Source organism: Giraffa tippelskirchi, chromosome 4 (assembly GCF_054371585.1).
Source record: "Giraffa tippelskirchi isolate mGirTip1 chromosome 4, T2T-mGirTip1v1.2.pri, whole genome shotgun sequence".
Lineage (NCBI taxonomy): Eukaryota > Metazoa > Chordata > Mammalia > Artiodactyla > Giraffidae > Giraffa > Giraffa tippelskirchi.
In genome coordinates this window covers 175,872,218-175,892,820 of record NC_137278.1, presented here as the reverse complement: position 1 = coordinate 175,892,820, position 20,603 = coordinate 175,872,218, and the positions used below count along the sequence as shown (strand labels likewise).

At 37.3% G+C, this 20,603-nt stretch overlaps 1 protein-coding gene across 1 annotated transcript in view; it reads right to left on the bottom strand.

The window, feature by feature from the left end:
• Positions 1-397: 397 nt before the first annotated feature.
• The window catches only part of OVCH1 (ovochymase 1), an 85,258-nt gene continuing 65,052 nt past the window's right edge, over positions 398-20,603 (bottom strand). Inside the window, exons 21-27 of the mRNA XM_081591658.1 lie at positions 19,929-20,153; positions 12,189-12,362; positions 9,726-9,993; positions 8,231-8,391; positions 2,961-3,059; positions 1,336-1,550; positions 398-747 (exon numbers count right to left, since the gene is read on the bottom strand). Of these exons, the coding sequence (XP_081447784.1) occupies positions 526-747; positions 1,336-1,550; positions 2,961-3,059; positions 8,231-8,391; positions 9,726-9,993; positions 12,189-12,362; positions 19,929-20,153 (1,364 nt within the window). The 3' untranslated portion in view covers positions 398-525. The remainder of the gene's footprint in view (positions 748-1,335; positions 1,551-2,960; positions 3,060-8,230; positions 8,392-9,725; positions 9,994-12,188; positions 12,363-19,928; positions 20,154-20,603) is intronic.

Below are 20,603 nucleotides of genomic sequence, written 5' to 3'. Positions count from 1 at the left end.
TCAGTCATGTCCTGTTCTTTGCAACCCTATGGACCATAGCCCATAGTCAGTACCATACGGACCTGCAGTAAGCTCCTTTGGACCATATGGACTGTAGTCAACCATATGGACCGTAGTAAGGATCTTTTGTTCATGGGATTCTTCAGGCAAGAATACTGGAGTAGGTTGCCATGCCCTCTTCCAGGGGATCTTCTAGATCCAGGGATTGAACCCACATCTCTTTATCTCCTCTTTATGTCTCCTGCATTGGCAAACAGGTTCTTAATCATTATCGCCACCTGGGAAACCCCAAAAGTATATATGGTGGTATTCAAATGTGACATATACATAGTACATAGATATGAATTTAATGGCATTTAAGATTATAAGTTCCCAGGAGGCACGAACCGACATTAACTGTCTGTGACCAATGTTTAATATTGAATGTATTTACACACCAAATCCAAGCTCCTCAATGACAAAAGTTGGGAGAAGTGACGTGGAGTTTTTTAGCAGTGAAAAGAGACATATTTTCCAGATATGTGGTTACGTATTTCCTTTCCCACTTGTGATCACAGTCCCACCAGGCTGCTCTTCCAGTGATCCTGCTTCTCCTCCAGTGATGGATGTGATCCAGTCTGTGTAGGCAGAAATTCTGGTGAAGACTGTTGGTGCGGCAGGATGGCAGTTACTGCTGCCCCAGCTCACAATACCTATGAGCTTGTACTGTCCACCCTCGCCACACTGTAGTGGTCCTCCAGAATCTCCCTGCAACCAGCAAAAAGAGAAGTTCATTCTCCCGACTGCATGATTCATGGGGACGCTAACCCCCAACTGCAGGGGATGATCAGACGAGTGTAAGTCACTCTCCCATCTCTGATTTCTGCTCACAACAGTTTAAGGAACTAGGGCCACTGAGCTCATTGGCTGATGTTACAGATCTCTGATTCATATTAAAATTTATATTTTCAAAGCAATGTTGAAAGAAACATATATTCATTTTATGCTGACCATAGACTACCATGCAGGAAGTTTCATGTGTCTAATAAATATAAACGAGCAAATGATGGCTTTGAGTTACACAAAAGCATTTTTATATTTTCAGTGCTACTGGAAATATGTAGTTTGAGCTACCTAATTCAGCTATCACATCAAACCATAAGAAGTCATCATTTTTTTGTAGATCAAAAATAGCTGAAAATCATCAGTATCACATAGTTCAACCTAGCAATGGAATGAGTAATTCCTTTTGAAAACTGAATCTATGCAAATATCAAATTAGCAATCGTAGTACATCAACTTAGCAATAGACTTATTCCTCTCATTTTTGGCTTTAAAACTGCCATACGTTTATACCTCTTTCTGGTCAGCAAACAACCATTCAGAAGACAACACCAAAAAGAATCTTCTCCTCTCGTGAATACAGGCCTTAATTACCATACAGGAGGATGATCCGGAAGCCCCTCCACATATATTAGTGTTTTTAATTTCCAGTCCCCAGTAGCTTCGACAAGATATACTACTGATCAGTGGTACCTTCGCCTGCTGCACAGTTTTAGGAAATTCATCTTCTAGTAGAAAAGAAATAAAAATACATAGGCAAATGCTATTAAAGGATAAAACAAAATTAGCCTTACATATACACAGACTCCAAGAGGTAAATCCTACTCATTCTCCTCTTTCAGCACTTCAATAATGCCATTAGGTAACTTGTAAAAAGCTAATTATTCCATAGTGGTTTATACAACAGAAACAATAAAAAACATTTTACGTGCATTCTTTTGTCATTAGTATAGTCCTCAGAAGATATAAAAATGATACCACCTTATGAAAAAAAGACAAAATTTACCCAAATCAGTTGTTGATAAGGCAAACAACATAATTCATTTTTTTACATATGAAGTCTATACTTTATTTCATTGGTTTTGCCATCTTTTCATTCTTTTGATTTGACTTCTGCTGAGCAGGACATTCTGTTTAAGTGCTGACACTGACTGGAAGCTGACAACTGAAATTACATTCTAACTAACTCTTTACTTTGTTGGATATTTGTAACTAGTTAACTCATTGGGAAAATAGGGTGTAGTTGAGACCAGAGACATAGGTTTGATCTTTATATGGACTAGAATATTTTCATATAATCTTTCCACCCATTTACCTTTTTAAAAAAATTGAAGTATAATTGATTTACAACATTGTGATAGTTTCTGGTATACAGAAAAGTGATTCAGACATATATATACATTTTATACATATATATATAGTGTATATAGATGTTCTTTTTCATATTCTTTTCTATTATGATTTATTATAGGATATTGAATTTGGTTCCCTGTGCTACACAACAAGACCTTGTTGTTTATCCATCCTATATATAACAGCTCGCATGTTCTAGTCTCAAACTCCCAATCCAACCCTCCCCTGCCCCTCCTCTCCCTTGGCAACCAAAAGTCTGTTCTCTATGTCTATGAGTCTGTTTTTGTCTCATAGATAAGTTCATTTGTGTTGCATTTTAGATTCTACATATAAGTAATATCATATCTACACATTTACCTTTTATACCACCCTATAATTTTAGAAAAATGCCTGACAGCTTTAAGAACAAGCACATACATCTTCAAGTATGGGTTTTTACAATAGCAGTATCTACACTATTGTGAAAACAAACTGTGTGTGTCTGTGTGTGCACTCACAGCGCAATTGGGGAGTAAATACACACAATTATTTATTAGTAATAACATCACTAGATAGTTACCAACACAAGTTTTTAGAAGTATCAATGAACTAGAATCAATGAACTTGTGTTAATGAATATGATGGCCTAAAACTCAAGCAGTCACCTTTAGATCTATTATGAAAAAAAATTTTTCTACTATCATTCCTATGAAAAATACAGAAAAATTGAAAATGAATAAACAGTATACTCAGACTTCACATATAATTGTTTGGATTCTAATTTTAGAAGAGGTAAATATACTCACGATGAGGTTCAGTTATTCCCCATCCGGCAGTCAAACATTTGGAAAGTAAATTTATTTTATCATCTTTCCCTGGCAAACAGATTGTAGATACAAACTCTCCTAATAAAAAGGATGAGAAAGAAAAAGACAAATATCAATTAGCCTATAAGATTCATATTAACATTGTCTATATTGTTTGCTCTTCAGTGATAGCTCTAGAAATGTCTGCTTTGACCTGACACTATCCTCTGTAACCCTATAATTTAATAAATAAAGTCTTCCAGAAGCTTTCACCTATTATTACTCAGAGGGGAGCATCCCAATCAATGTACATGATACCATTTTGCTCCAAGTATTTCCATATCCTCCTAGGAAAACAGAAACACACACCCTGCACTGAGATGTGGGGCTTCTCATCCATAAGCATTTTAAAAACTGCATTTGTTTTTTTAACCTGTGTGCCTTCAGGACATCAGCGTGCTGAATCCGAGATGACAGTGGAGAAGGATAAAATTGTCTTCCTTTTTCAACTATATTACATGAAGGATGGGGAAGAATACATTTGTAGCAATTTAAACTTTTGAAGTATTTTTACAACAAATATCTATCTTCACAGTTGTTATAAAGTATATTGATATATTACACATTCACTTTCTTTCTTATCACCAAAATTTGTATATATACAAATACTGTGGGTTTGTGTCTCTGTGTGTGTATATGCTATACACACACACACACAGACACACACACACACACACACACACACACACTGAATGCAGTGCTCTTGTGTTTGTTTTCCCTTTTCCCAGGCTGTTTCACTGCATTTTCATCTGCGCTTTTACATACTTAAGTGTTTCAGCATACCTGCTATCACAGGCCATTAATTTCAATGATATGTTCTTTATTTTTACTGCTACCTCTTAACAAAATTACATAAAACTCTTTGTAACTTGTCTATTCTTTTCCTACTCATCTCTCTACACGTGTAGGAAATCTTATGTTATACTGCCTTCATAGATGATCATGCTCTATCATAATCTCCTCCCAAATTTCCTTGAGCTAAAACATTTTCCCTGTACTAACATATTTTTCCCATCAATCATTTTTTCTTATTTTGATTCTCTTCATGGACTAAATTATGATCACATTATTTATATCATTGCATATAAATCTACTACATCGTTCTTTTAACAGCACACAGTATTCAGATAATGAATGTACTGCAATTTATTAAATCCCATTGGCAAATATTTAGACTTTAATTTTTTCCTTTATAAACTGCATCAAGTTTTCCAGATCATATATCTGTGCATCGATGCCAGTATTCCTGGATAGTTGAGTTGCTAGACCACAAGGACTGCATTTCAAAAATTGTCAGATATTGCCAAATTGCAGGATGGGGGGGGGAGATGTATTGACATGTACTCTACATTCAGCTGTGTTTATAATGGAAAAATATGTCAAGAATCTTGAAAACAGTTATGCCCCAAATCCAGCATTTCTGCATCTGAGAAATTTATCTTAAGGCAATAGACCTAGAAAAATGTACATATAGAGATAGTCAATCCAGCATTATTTAAGTAAAAAAAGGAAACAACCTTTACATGAATGTTCATGGCAGCTTTATTTGCAACATCTAAAAGCTAGAAACCATCCAGATGTTATTCAACAAATGAATGGTTAAATAGTTATGGTGGTTAAACATTCATACCCTGAACATTCAGTTCAGTTCAGTCGCTCAATTGTGTCAACTCTTTGCGACCCCATGAACCACAGCAAGCCAGGCCTCCCTGTCCATCACCAACGCCCTGAGTCCACCCAAACCCATGTGCATCAAGTCAGTGATGCCATCTAACCATCTCATCCTCTGTCGTCCCCTTCTCCTCCTGCCCCCAGTTCTTCCCAGCATCAGGGTCTTTTCCAATGAGTCAGCTCTTCGCATAAGGTGGCCAAAGTATTGGAGCTTCAGCTTCAACATCAGTCCTTCCAATGAACACCCAGGACTGATCTCCTTTAGGATGGACTGGTTGGATCTCCTTGCAGTCCAAGGGACTCTCAAGAGTCTTCTCCAACACCACAGTTCAAAAGCATCCATTCTTCTGCGCTCAGCTTTCTTTATAGTCCAACTCTCACATCCATACATGACCACTGGAAAAACCATAGCCTTGACTAGATGGACCCTTGTTGACAAAGTAATGTCTCTGCCTTTTAATATGCTGTCCAGGTTGGTCATAACTTTCCTTCCAAGGAGTAAGTGTCTTTTAATTTCATTGCTGCAATCACCATCTGCAGTAATCTTGGAGCCCAGAAAAATAAAGTCAGCCACTGTTTCCACTGTTTTCCCATCTATCTGCCAGGATGCCGTGATCAACATTTCTCAGCTATTAAAAGAAATGCACTGTTGATACATGCAACAACATGAATGAAGCTCCAGGGTGTTAATGCTAAGTGAAAAAAATCAATCACAAAAGGTTACATACTATGATTCCATTTATATAATATCCTTGAACTGACAAAATTATGGAAACAGAACAGATTCATGACTGACAGAAATCTGGGTGGGGAGGGTAGAGTGGGGAGGAAGGAGATGGGTGTAGCTATAAAGAGGCAATAGTAACGATCTTCATGGAGATAGAAATGTTTTGTATCTCAATTGTATAAATGTCAAATGCTGCAAGTTGTTGCTGCTGCTGCTGCTGCTAAGTCACTTCAGTTGTGTCCGACTCTGTGCAACCCCATAGATGGCAGCCCACCAGGCTCCCCCGTCCCTTGGATTCTCCAGGCAAGAACACTGGAGTGGGTTGCCATTTCCTTCTCCAATGTATGAAAGTGAAAAGTGAAAGTGAAGTCACTCAGTCGTGTCCGACTCTTAGCGACCCCATGGACTGAAGCCTGCCAGGCTCCTCCATCCATGGGATTTTCCAGGCAAGAGTACTGGAGTGGGGTGCCATTGCCTTCTCCAGCTGCAAGTTGTTACCACTGGTGAAAACCAAGGTAAAAAGTACTTTGGTGTCTCTGTATTATTCCTTATAATTGCATGTGAATCTACAATTCTCTCAGCATTGACAGTTTAACTAAAAATAAATTTTAAAAGCAGGATAGGGAGAAAAAATAAGTCATAGTCAAGGTTAAGAAGCACTGCTCTGAATGCTGTCACTGACTCAGTTATAAAAGCATGAAGAGCAAATGATTTGGGGTTTGTAGAATGGATGCACCGAAATGACATAAAAAGTGAGGTCTATAGGCAGAAACAGAAGAGAGAGTTGAAGCAGAGCAGGAAGTGTCCAGAGCCCTGTGATTTCATGAAAAAGCTTAGCTGTGTGGGTGGGTCTATCCATGGATCTTAGTTACATTTCCACCAATACATCTTCTACCTAAGAAGGTAAGTGGGTTATTGCCATTCCCCATCTACAAATGATAAAGCTGAGGTTCACAGAAGTTACATGAACTGCCCAAGATCACATGACCACTTCATGATAATGTGAGGATTAACAATTCCACACTTTTGCTTAGCTTTGGCTTAGGTAAAAATTTAAGAAATACAATATCTTTTTTTTTTTTTTTTAAGAAATACAATATCTTACTAAGTTATAAAGGCACAGAAAATTGAACATCTCATAGTTCAAACTGATGTTCTCTAAGTATTTGAATTAACCTCTGAGAACATAAAGAGTCTCAAAAATATATATATAGGACAAAGTTAAAAATGTATTTCTTTCTTTTTTTTTTTAGGTCACACTGTGCAGCATGCAGGATATTTAGTTACCCAACCAGGGATCAAACCTGTGCCCCTACATTGGGAACACAGTCTTAATCACTGGACTGCTAGGAAAGTCCCTAAAACATATTTCTTTGAAATATTCTCTAGACCCCTGTCAATTAAATACACATAAAAGTAAAATGTTTACACAGATACTTCAGCTTTTAGAGAAAGTAAGTTCCAGTTCCAGTTCAGTCACTCAGTTGCGTCCGACTCTTTGCAACCCCATGAACCGCAGCACACCAAGCCTCCCTGTCCATCACCAACTCACGGAGTTTACCCAAACCTATGTCCATTGTGTCGGTGATGCCATCCAACCATCTCATCCTCTGTCATCCCCTTCTCCTCCTGCCCTCAGTCTTTCCCAGCATCAAGGTCTTTTCAAATGAGTCAGCTCTCCGCATCAGGTGGCCAAAGTATTGGAGTTTCAGCTTCAGCGTCAGTCCTTCCAATGAACACCCAGGACTGATCTCCTTTAGGATGGACTGGTGGGATCTCCTTGTAGTCCAAGGGACTCTCAAGAGTCTTCTCCAACACCACAGTTCAAAAGCATCCATTCTTCTGCGCTCAGCTTTCTTTATATTCCAACTCTCACATCCATACATGACCACTGGAAAAACCATAGCCTTGACTAGACGGACTTTTGTTGGCAAAGTAATGTCTCTGCTTTTTAATATGCTATGTAGGTTGGTCATAACTTTCCTTCCAAGGAGCAAGCGTCTTTTAATTTCATGGCTGCAATCACCATCCACAGTGATCTTGGAGCCCAGAAAAATAAAGTCAGCCACTGTTTCCCCTGTTTCCCCATCTATTTGCCATGAAGTGATGGGACCAGATGCCATGATCTTAGTTTTCTGAACGTTGAGCTTTAAGCCAACTTTTTCACTCTCCCCTTTCACCTTCATCAAGAGGCTCTTTAGTTCTTCTTCACTTTCTGCCAGAGGGTGGTGTCATCTGCATATCTTAGGTTATTGATATTTCTCCCAGCAATCTTGATTCCAGCTTGTGCTTCATCCAGCCCAGCGTTTCTCATAATGCACTCTGCATATAAGTTAAATAAGCAGAGTGACAATATACAGCCTTGACATACTCCTTTTCCTATTTGGAACCAGTCTATTGTTCCATGTCCAATTTAACTGTTGCTTCCTAACCTGCATATAGGTTTCTCAAGAGGCAGGTCAGGTGGTCTGGTATTCCCAAAGTAAGTTAAGTTAGTATAAAAGAACATTTTAAAATAATTATTTAACTTCATGACTCAGGGAACTCAAACTATGGCTTTGTTACAACACAGAGGGCTGGGAAGGGGTGGGAGGTGAGAAGGGAGGTTAAAGAGGAAGGGGACACATGTATACCCATGGCTGACTCATGTTGATGTATGGTAGAGGCCAACACAATATTGTGAAGCAATTTTCCTTCAATTAAAAATAAGTAAGTTTGGGGGAAGAAAAGTACATACAGCACTTCTAAGCATGATAGAAGATAAAAACTATATGGCAAAGGTTCAAAATGGAACAAAGTTATTCATACTGACCTAGTTCAACAGGTTTTTCCAGATGCAGCAAGGATAGATCATCACTGGGAGGAAATTGTGTGAAGCTGGGGTGAATGTACACAGCTTTCACTGGTATCAAATCACTATTTCTTATATTCCCCAGGTAACTTCTTCCTATTACCAGGTAGTCTGTGACAGTACTTGTCACAAGAAAAGGGAGTGAGGAAATAGATTCCACTTTTAATGAGGCCATCATTTCTCAGAATTACTAAAAATATATTCTTTAACATTTCTAATCCATATTAAAATCCTTATTATCTTGAATTCTTAGGAAACAGAGGTTTCTTATTAATTCAGCCCTTGAGAAAAATTTTAAAGTATCTACTTCCTTGTCTTCATAATGTGAGATAAAACAATTCAGTATTTTTTATTACAATTAACATTCATGCTGCCTCAAGGTAATAATCATATGTATTATAAGCATAATATTATGCATTATATGATATATTTATGTAATGGTCACTGAAACTATTCTGAAAGTTATATTTACTCCCTAATACAGTGTTTCTCAAAGAAATGTCTGGGGACCACATGCATTAAATCTAGCACGGGTATTAAAAGTGCAGAATTCCAAACATAACTCATCAAATCAAAATTCAGAATTAATACTCTAAGATTCCATTTACAGCAAACTCCCCAGGTAATTTTAATTAAGCGCATGAAAGTCTGAAACTGTCTTAATAATGATGTCTTCTTATGATTTATCTGTATCAAAAGTACGAGTTGGGGGATAGTATAGAAATTGAGTTTTTAGTTCACTGAAGGCTCATGATAACCACATTATTTGATTAGATGCTTTTATTGTAAAGCCAATTTCAGAGACACTGAAAATGTTGTATCTACTTGTTCAGCTATGGGACACTGTGCAACAGTGTCAGCTGTCACGCTACTTCTGGGAGATAATACTAAAAACGTCAAGCTAAGACTCCTCTGAGGGAGTTTTCAGATATCTCTGTATCATATTAAGATCAAAAGTCAGATAAAATCAAAGAAAACAGATGTTCCTTTTTTAAGGGCATTCCTTGAAATTCTTTCAAACTTTACAGATTTATTTCAGGACTGGGTATGATCATCAGACAATCCACAGGAGAGTAAGGAGGAAAGGAAGCCATATATAAGCAACCCCTGGGCTCTAGGCTCCATGCTGAGAAACTGATGCAAAAATGTGAGATCTCCGTTTTTATGGTTGGAAGGGAGGGTGTTGTTAGTTACTTACTAATTAAATTATACCTAGAAGCAAAAAGCTGCTCTCAGAATTAAAAGCTACTAGTAGTAATTTTATTAGTGAAGCATGGACAGTTTCATCAACCTAATTCATTCATTCATTTGCAAGTTGGGGACTGTACCAGTGGGAGCTCATGCTTAATGTTTCTCATGATGTGGGGAGAGAAGGAGTGCACCCACCATGGGCCCTCAAATAGCTCCTTATCACCACCCGCCCCATCCCAGAACCCCCCACCACCCAGGCACACACCTGAAGTTACAGTGTGCTGCTGTCAAGACCCACTGCCTCCCAATCAGAGCACCTCCACAGTAGTGATGTCCTTGGTTCTGCAGACTGACCAGCCAGGGCCACGACATCACAGGGGCTGCATGGCCACCAACCACCCTGGGCTCCCCAACCTCTGCAGGCAAGATATTTGTATTCCTCTCAAACCCTTCAATGAGAAATGGGTCAACAAATGGAACTCCACATGAGTCTTGAGCTGGCTGTCTTCTGGTATTGTTTTCTACTGTAAGCCCTTAGAAAAAACAAAAGCAAAACATTAGACAGCAATACTTATGAATATCCATTAAATCTCAGAAGGCATTTATTCCTTTTGTCGGTTCAAAACTAGCATTGTTTACAAGAGATGAGACTCATCTTTTCTTCCAATGCCTTTAAATGAGCAAAAATCAACAGTTTACTAAGGTATTAATATAGACACTACATTAATATACTCATATTAATACACATATCTTTAGATGAATTGGAACATAAATCAATTTTTTTAAAAAAGAAATAAAAATGTTGTACTTAATCATGAAATTATTGGAGATTGTTCTTTCTGTAGCATCATTTGTGTTATCCCAGTACATATATTTAGACACATCAAAATATTTTATGCTCCATGTATTCAAAATAAGTTGTATATATAAAGGAAAACCATAAGGAAAATTTATAGCAATATTTTTACTCCATTCTCAGATTTAAAAAGAAATTTACCAGAAAGTAACAAGAGACAGTTAAGCATTTCCTTAAATATGAAGAAAACTAAATTTTTCCATAATCATGTAATTTTGGAGTGATAGGATATATTCCCAACCCAGGGATCGAACCCAGGTGTCCTAAGATATGCTCACTTGTTAATTCTTTACTTGAGAGTATTTTTTACACCAGAAAGCTATTTAAAACAAAAAGTTTATAGCATAGTGGATTTGCGCTTGTTTATTCAATACTTAAATAAAATCATTTCTACTTTCTTTTCAGATATGTATAAAACATGATTCCCTCTTCCTTTAAAAATATGCAAACTCTTAAAAATTAAGACTATCCTGGACTTTAGGGGACAAAATCTCACAAAAGGTATTTACTCAAACATGTTTTTTTATGCATTAAGTTCACTTCATTACTGCATGTTTTTATTGCATTGGTAATCCACATTTTATGTGGTAACTCAGATTTTTGGGCTGTTTGTACACATGTATAATAGCAATATTTTATTAGTATTCAACTCACTTTACAATACTCTAAAAAAGAAATGAGGCTAAATATTTTTACCGTGAGAATAAAGGGTCAGTTTAAAGATATAGCAATGGAAAAACAAAAGCAATGGACACAGAAGAAGGGTCAATTAGGTAAGCAGGCCTTTAACAATTAAAAATCACATCTATAGGGGACTTTCTTAGTGGTCCAGTGGTTAAGACTCTGTGCTTCAATTGCAGGGTGCATGGGTTGGTCCCTGCCTGGGTATGGAATTAAGATGCCACATGCCTTGTGGCACAGCCAGAAAAAAAAAATCACACCTATAGGACAATGTGGTTCACCAGTCTAGGGCTCAAATTCAGGACTCTTAGGAGAGCCTGTTCATTTCACTATCCTAAGAAAGATTGTTGTTGCTTAGTTGCTAAGTTGTGTCCAACTCTTTGTGATCCCATGGACTGTAGCCCCACCAGACTCCTCTGTCCATGGGATCTCTAGGCAAGAAATACTGGAGTGGGTTGATATTTCCTTCTCCAGGGGCTCTTTCCAACCCAGGGATCGAACCTGTGTCTCTTGAGTCTCTGACACTGGCAGGTGGATTCTTTACCACTAGAGCCACCTGGAATCTTAAGAGTGTCATAAAAAAAAACAACAAACTTTACATTCATGTGGATTATTTGAATTTTCCTGCTATTATACTCTAATCAAGAAAATCTCCTAATAACAGATTCATTAGGTTTAGTCTTAAGCACAACTAATGAAACTCTAACTTAAAATTAGATAGACTAAGTAGGAAAAAATCAGTACATTTGTATCTATTTTATGCAGAAAAGTTACTATATCTGAAATATTTTGAGGGCTCTTCATGGTAGTGAGGAGATAGTTACTTAATAAAAGAGATATGTTAACAAAGACATGGAAACACATTGAACTCTCCTCTTGTTTCAGCTTGAAAGGCCCCACAGGATCTTTTAAATAGCAACTCACTATCTTTCATGTTTATTATTATTTCTTTATTAAAAACAATATACACACATATAGACATGTACACACCCCAATTAACTTTATTACCTCACATGATCTATGTGAACTGCCAAAGGCTCAGTCCTTAAGGAATGGTTTGAAATGAGCTTATCCTGTTTTTAGTATTAGAGTAAAGTGACTGCCACTGATCCCTAAACCAGTAGGCTCCAGGTTCTGTTTTAAGGCATATATGGTACCCGCTTTAATAGATATTTTAAAACAATTACTTACCATTAATGGGCAGTTGGATCCCAATATTGCTCTTCTGTGATTGCTTCTGAGTCATATCTTCCAAAATCAGTTTAAAACCTCTTTCTCCCACAGACTCATCAGTTTTCAAATTCACAGTTAGGTAAGCACCACTGGATATCCAGACAAATTCTTTCTTGGATCCACATAAATGAGCTGCAATGTGAGATATACTCGATAATCAAAATACTTCTTCTGTGTAATTACATAGGTAAAAGAGGGAAGAGAGAGGGGACATTAAATTCCAAACAAATCTTGACAAAATGATTGCCAATAATGTAAGATCAAGATTTTGAGGATGAAATTCATGATTTTATTGAAACAATAAAAGGGTATAGATTTTAAAAGATCAAAGGGAAAAGACTGGGCTAGCAATTGATATGGAAACAATATACAATTTGTGTGGCAATCTTTGATTATAAGGATGGTTAAAGAAGCATTTCAATGAAGATAAAGGGAGAGAGAAATGGAAGCAATGGGATACCACTATGGACCAAATGTTGGTGTGCCCTCAAAGTTCATATGTGAAAATCCTAATCCCCAGTGTGATGGTATTAGGAGGTGTGGCCTTTGGGGGTGATCTGATCATGAGGGTGGAGCCTCGTAAACCCTTATAAAAGAGAACCCAGAGAGCTCTCTAGCCCCTTTTTCTGTCTTATGGGGAAATAGCAAGAAGACAGCTATGAACCAGTAAGCAAACCCTCACCAGACAGCAAATCTTGAACTTCTAGTCTTCATAACTGTGAGAAATAAATACTTGTTTTTTAAGCTACCCAAACTATGGCATTTTTATTATAGTAGCTAAATCTAAGACATGTAGGCTGCACAAATACAGACTAATGATGATCCTTTCCTAATAAAGAAACACAAAAGTTGTCACAAAGATCGCCCTGATAAGTGACAGGAAATTTGCTATAATCTATCTGTACAAGCTGTAACTGAGATTCTCTCAAACTAAAACAATGATACACTATTGATTTGTCTTAAAGATAATATTTTTTGAGGAATCTGAGAAAGAGATGGGGAATAGGAGAAAGTTAATCTCTACATCATTCTTATCCTTGAAGAATCTGTTTGGTGAACTAGATGTGGTGGTAGCTTTGGGGAGGCACCATGTCAAATAAAGGCAATCTGAATAAAGTCAACTAACACTCTGGAAGTTTTAACATAATGGAAATGGGAAAATGTTACTCTGCTTTTCAAAAAGGAGGTTGAGAGTTGGCAGAGGGGGAAGGGTAGGAGACAGAGAAAAACAAAGAAGCTAAAGGATTTGCAAAGTCTTATATCAGTGAAGTAGTGTAGCTTAGTCCTTACAGGCTCAGATTCCAAAGTCAAACTGCTAGTCTGGTCTATTTGCATTAGCTATGTGGTCCTAGGCAAATTATTTAACCTCTCTGCCACAATTTTCTCATCTGTATAATTTAGATTAAAAAAAATACAGGATTATATAAAGTTATATTTATGAAGCATTATAAACATTTACTAAGTAAAAAAACCTCAGCAGAATTTTATAGCAAATTATTAGGTGGTTTTTGAACACTTTAAGAAGGAATCAGGGTCATGAGCAACTATCATGGGATCCTCAACATGCCATATTAAATTAACCTAATTTAATTTGGGGGAAGAGCTAATTAGATGGTGGCTACGGGGAACGAGATAAACTTAATGAATTTTGATTTCAGTGGAGCACATAATAAAGTACCTTATGATGTCCCTGTGAACAGATATAAAGTGTAAGTGGATAATTATATGACTAGGGAGCTTCACAGCTGATTAAATAACCATACAATGTTAACCTGAAGGGAAGATCTGATGGGTATGAAAATAGTTCCACCCTCGGTTCTGCCAAGTACAGTATTGCTGTTAATGGCTTAGGCAGAAATACAGATAACACATTTACAAAATGTGTAGGTTTGAGATGGGTAGCTGAATGAGAAGTAAAGAACTAGGTTAAATACAGAATCTTGGTGATAATTTAGTTTAATCTTTCATCTAGCACTGAGTTCCTTCTAAAATAACCTTGGACTTATGTTAGCTGGATTTGAAGATATTATGTGGAACTTATGAGCATTTATTTTCTCTTTTTAAACAGTTCTAATTGCTTGACAGTTCTTCCTTATGTTGAATCAAAGGCATCTGTGTAATGACAGCCATATGGTAAATGGAGTGGCCAAGGATATAAATGTTTGAATCAGAGTGCCTGGGCTTTAAACCAGCTTTCTCTACTTATTAATTATGTTACTGGAGGCAAGTTACTCAGCATTTTTGTGTTTCCTTATATTGAAAATGAGGATAACACAACCTGTCTGCATAGGACTGTTAAGAAGATTGAGTTATAAGCTCTCAGGACTATGCAAGAATAATGGTAAACATTCAGTAACTATTAGATATTATTAGGCAGAACAAGTTTTATACATGGCTGAGAGTCTATGGAAATTCCATAAATACTTGAAAAGAAGAAATTGTGATCCTTCTGTCTTCTCTCTTCTCTAAGATAAACATTCCCAGGGGTCCACACCCTTCAGCATCCTGGTCATTATGTTCTCTGGATGTGTTCCAATTTGTTAACGTTCCTTAAAATTGTTGCTTGACCAAAGATGCTATTTCATAACCAGTATGTCAGGGGCAACAACCAGACAGACTGGATATTTACAACGAAGACTCGTGAGACCAAGTTAGTGAATGCCAGCTCAGTGCCAACACTAAATTTAACCACACAAGGGACCTTATCTCTTTTGTCATAATTCTTTACTAACAACACTGCTTTGAAATTTTGGAATCATTTGAGACTTTTGAAATTTGATTTCAAACTTTCTGCTTCCCAAATTACCACTTTTATGTATTCTAATCTATTAGTATTCCCTTGCTATAATTGATCTCTCCATGACTTCTTACCCATAATCCCATAAACTATGTATATCCATCACCCTCTAAGAAATTGAGTGATTTTACTGTAAAGGGAAGCAGAGAAATGGGGCAACAGCTAACTTTCTTGTTCTATTTTGATTTTAATTATGGGTAATAATAGAATATGTTTGAAACTGATGAGAATGATAGAGGAGATTGATTATGTCAGAGAAAGAATAACTAAAGGAAATTTATGAGAAGCTGATAATTCTCAAATCTATATCATAAGTCCAAACTTCAGGAGTTCTACATCTAGCTCCCTACCGCCAACTCAACCTTAGATGTGTCATGGCATTAAAAATTTAACATAACCCAAATAGATCTTTCACCACAAATCCATTTCTCCCTCTAGTATTTCCCATCTCTGTAAATCTCTGTAAATGCCACCACCTCTGAAAACTTCCTACTATAAACAGGAGCCATCCTTGATCTGCAGATCTAATTTCACATTTATTCCATCAAGAAAGCCTATCGGTTCTCCAGATCTGTCCATTTTACCTGGATTCCCTTGTTGCCATCCTCTTGCAAGGCAACATTACCTATTACCTAAACAGTACTAAAAGAACATTCTGCAATGATGGGAAGTTCAATATGAGTGCTGTCCAGTATAGTAATCGTTCACTACATGTAGCAGTTGAGCACTTGAAGTGTGGCTAATACTACATTCCATTTCATTTTAAAATTTGAATTTAAATAACAACATGGGTTAGACAGCATAGGTCTAGATTATCATAATAGCCTCATAACTGCAGGTGTAATTCACCCTGACAAGGGGGGAAGGGATAGTTAGGGAGTTTGGGATGGACATGTACACACAGATATATTTAAAACGGATAACCAACAAGGACCTACTGTGTATCACATGGAACTCTGCTCATTGTTATGCAGCCTGGATGGTAAGGGTGTCTGGGGGAGAATGGATACATGTATATGTATGGTTGGGCTTCCCATGTAGCTCAGTCAGTAAAGCATCTGCCTGCAATGCAGGAGACCTGGGTTCGATTCCTGGGTTGGGAAGGTCCACTGGAGAAGGAAATGGGAATCCACTCCAGTATTCTTGCCTGGAAAATCCCATGGACACAGGAGCCTGGCAGGTTACAGTCTATGGGGTCGCAAGAGTCGGACACGACTGAGCGACTAAGCACACATATATATGGCTGAGTCCCTTCACTGTTCACTTGAAACTGTCACAATATCATTAATATGTTGTCCTGCAATACACAATAAAAAGTTTTTTTTTTTTAAATAATTCACTTGTCACTCTAAAATCCATTCCCAACATGGCAGCCACAGCAGCTCTCAAATTAGTTCCTTGTCTAAAACCTTTAATGACCTCCCACTGGATGGGAATAAAGTCCACTCATTAGCATAACCTGAGCTGCATGACCTGAGAGCAAAACCTTCATCTTCTACAACCTCACCTCATTCCAACTGTCCTCACTCAGTCTCTAGCCACTCTGATCTTTGACAGTTCCCCAAGTTACCAAGGTATTCCCACATTCAAGGCCTTTTTCTCATTTATTTTTTCATCAAATATTTATTTTTAGGTAGTACTTTTAGACATTGGAGATAAAGCAGTGAACAGGAGACTAAGTTCTGTTATCAGGATATTTTCATTCTGGTGGAGGGAAACGGATTCTAAAGAAATAAATATACATGCTGCCAGGTCATGATTAACGTCAAGAAGGAAAAGTGTAAGAGGGTTATTTAGGTGATGTAATATCTGGACAGATACCTGAACAAACTAAGGAAGTGAATCTTGAAGTCATGTTGGGGCCAAGCAAGAATATTCTCAGCTAGTACAAGGAAGAATAAAGAAGCCAGTGTGCCTGGTTTTGGGTGAAGGAGAGTGGTAGAAGGTAAGGTCAGACCTGAGGTACTAGAGACTTTTGCAAATGCTATCTTGGCTTTGCCTGACTGTTTCCTTGTCATTCTTTGGATCTCAAATGCATCCTTTCAATGAGGCCTTCCATGACCATCTTAACTAAAGCAACTGTGTGCCCACTATTATTCCATACTACTACTGCAACTAATTTCCTTCAGACTATCTTGACATAGGGTTTCCCTGGTACCTCAGCTGGTAAAGAATCCACCTGCAATGCAAGAGACCCCGGTATGATTCCTAAGTCGGGAAGATCCACTGGAGAAGGGATAGGCTACCTAATCCAGCATTCTTGGGCTTCTCTGGTGGCTCAGATGGTTAAGAATCCACCTGCAATGCAGGAGACCTGGGTTCAATCCCTGGGATGGGAAGATCCCTTGGAAGAGGGCATGGCAACCCAATCCAGTATTCTTGCCTAGAGAATCCCCATGGACAGAGGAGCCTGGCAGGCTACGGTCCATGGGGTCACAAAGAGTCAGACATGACTGAGCAGCTAAGCACAGCACACATGTTGACAATATTTATCGTTAAATACTATTATTAGTTTTTTTTAATTTATTATGTCTTTTCAAAAGAAGGTGGCAATGATCACTTCTGAACTGTTCACCATTGTGTCTTTAAGATGTCTAACACATTAGAAAATGCTCAGTCATGAATGAATCTGACATGTATATTTAATACGGTGTTAACTAGTTACTGATGTCTTACCTTTATGGGGTAAATGAAAGAATGAAGACCAGATGAACCTTAATTTTGCTAATTATTTTCATTAATATATTGTAAAACCATTGCAATGAAACCAATCTGGAGTCTGTATACCATTCCATCTACATTCTCAGAAATAATTAAAAAGTAGCTAAAAACTAATGAATTCTCTTTAGGTGAGAAAAAAGATTTAGTAAGAAAAGATAACTGAGACAATATAGACAATGTGGAACCATATTTAGGCTAGCTCTTCTCACCAGATGGGAGAATAGCAATAGGGTTCAATGTTCAACAGTTTAACAATGCTTATAAAATTGCATATTTCACTGAACTAAAACTATTGTAAGTATATAAAATTATATGAAATAAAACTATGTAAACTAGCAAACTGATGGTAGTGGCCTCACTTTTATATAGAATTGTATAAGCAAATTATAGAAATACGAGTTGTCACATTTTTAATCTTTTGATCCATGAATTTTTGATTAATCATAACTTTTAAAGACAAATAATGTTGCCAGGTTGAAAAATAGTAGAGTGAGAAATAGGAAAGTGGCCCTGACAGATGTCAGAAACTGGCCCAGCACTCACAACTGAATCAGGGTCTCCTGTTAGATACAAACAATCTCACAGGACACCAACATCAGACCATCTCTGAATCTGTGATGAGAGAAAAACAAGGTTATCTGTAACCAACAAAACACCAAACACTGACCTCTCAGCTAAAATGAAGACTTGCTACTTCTTTACCAATTACAGTTTTACCTGTACTCTAGTCATGCCTAGATACCCAATCATAAATTTTCCCCAATTTCTCACCCACTTCCTCACCCACTTCCTGCAAGCAATCTAGAGCAAATTTCACTTCCTTAATGTGTGTGTGCTCAGTCATGTCTGATTCTTTGCAACGCCATGGACTGTAGCCCACCAGGCTCCTCTGTCCATGGAATTTCTCAGGGAAGAATACTGGAGTGAGTGAGTCGCCATTTCCTTCTCCAGGGGATCTTCCTGGCCTTCCCAATTGAACCTGCATCTCCTGCATTGGCAGGCAGATTCTTTACCACTGCACCACCTGGTAAGCCCTTCCACTTCCCTAGAACTTAGAATTTGGGCTCTGAATAGGTAATTTTGAAGAAAGTCCACTTCCCCAGACCTTCTCTAAAATTACTCATTCAAAACCCAAATCCTGTAATAGGTCCTTTCTACCATCCTATTACCACTCCATGGTTTTCAAGGCTATGTGTTTTCCTTTTCCACAGTGAGTAATAAATCCAACTTGTTCAATTCCAGGTGTATCCCAAGGGTCTTAGGTTGAAAGGGATTCTGGAGAATTATACCAGATAATTCTGGATCTGATACCATAGACGATTCATATTAATCTTATGGAGAACTACTAGCTCGATATTTTGTGTCTCCACCACCTCTATATTCTAATTGCTCTAGAATCCTTGGCAGGAAACAAACTCACTGATAAGAAAAAATTTAAGTAGCTTTGGAATTTCAAAGTACATTGTTAAGCTTATTGGTGTTATAAATCCTAGAATATCACAAGAGTGGTTAAGGTCCTTGCCAAAAGATAGCATCAAACCTCTTCTCTTATCCTTTGTGATAGGTGGATTGTAATGACATCCTGATTGGCAGAACTGGTTGGAAATTAGAGAATGGGATACAATATTGAATTACAAAATCTTTGGAAATGTTCCCTCTATGAGTCAGTCTCAGAACAGGACATTGTCTGACATTCAAACACAGTAGACATCATGTGGTCAATAAATCTCTAAAGATTATTCAAGTTAATTGGCCTTTTTTTTTTTTTTGTAATTTACCTTGGATCTAAAGAGAGCTACCTTTATTGTGAGGATAAAATCTGAGTAAACAAATTTTCAAAATCTGCCTAAAAATACATTTTAGGCAATAGAAACTCTTCAAATACACGACTTCCTGAGAAAAACAAAATTAGTGTGCTTTCTGATGATAAAATGAGACAGGAATCACTGCAATCAAGAAAAGCTGGAATTAAAGGTGAAGAGCCAGTGAGTGTGGTCTTATGCTCATCCCATTGTGTTCAATAATATTCAGGATTCTGATGAAAGATCTGATGGAAAGTCTCTGACAGCAAATGATATTGCTCCCAAGGCAAATGTAGATCATGTTTGCCACATATATAATTATATAAATGCTCATATGAATGCTATTCAACATAGTACATTTAAGAAGGTTCAGTTTACCAAGTAATCTTGACTGCTGATCTGGTCCATCATAAATATTGAAATAATCCCATTCACAGTTCCAAGATTCTTCCATTATAAAATCTTTAATCAATGCCTTCATTTTATTTCCAGACATAGAATAAAAAGTCCAAGTGCAGTTCAGCATATTAGGATAAACGTTAGGATAATTGGGAGATGTGATCTCAAAAGAACTAACTGCAATCAGATCCAATATTGGACACCCTTGAGGCAAAAAGAAAAAAAACATTGTATCAATAGTCAAGGAGCTGAGTTACTACTTTTTGGATCTGGTTTTAATGTCTAGAACAGGTCATTAAAACCTTAAACAGCAGTGTACTTCTTTTAAGTTATATTACTGTTTCTTTACTCCTTATATATGGTGACACAGGGTATAAATGACTTTTGTTTTGAGAAACTGACCTTCCCAAAAGAAGACAAAGTTCTTTGACTTTAACTCACAAACTATGAACCACTAAGTCACCCATATATTCATTGTGATGTAGCTTTGCTGCTCATCTTTAGCACCCAATCTTCTAAATCCCTGAGTAAATTATATACTTCTAAAATTCAGCCTATACTAAAAATTATAATCATTTATTTGGTAAGGATATTTGGATCACTCTCAGATAGTTGAAATCAGGATATTAAGGTTCACAAGGGCCAAGAAGTTAC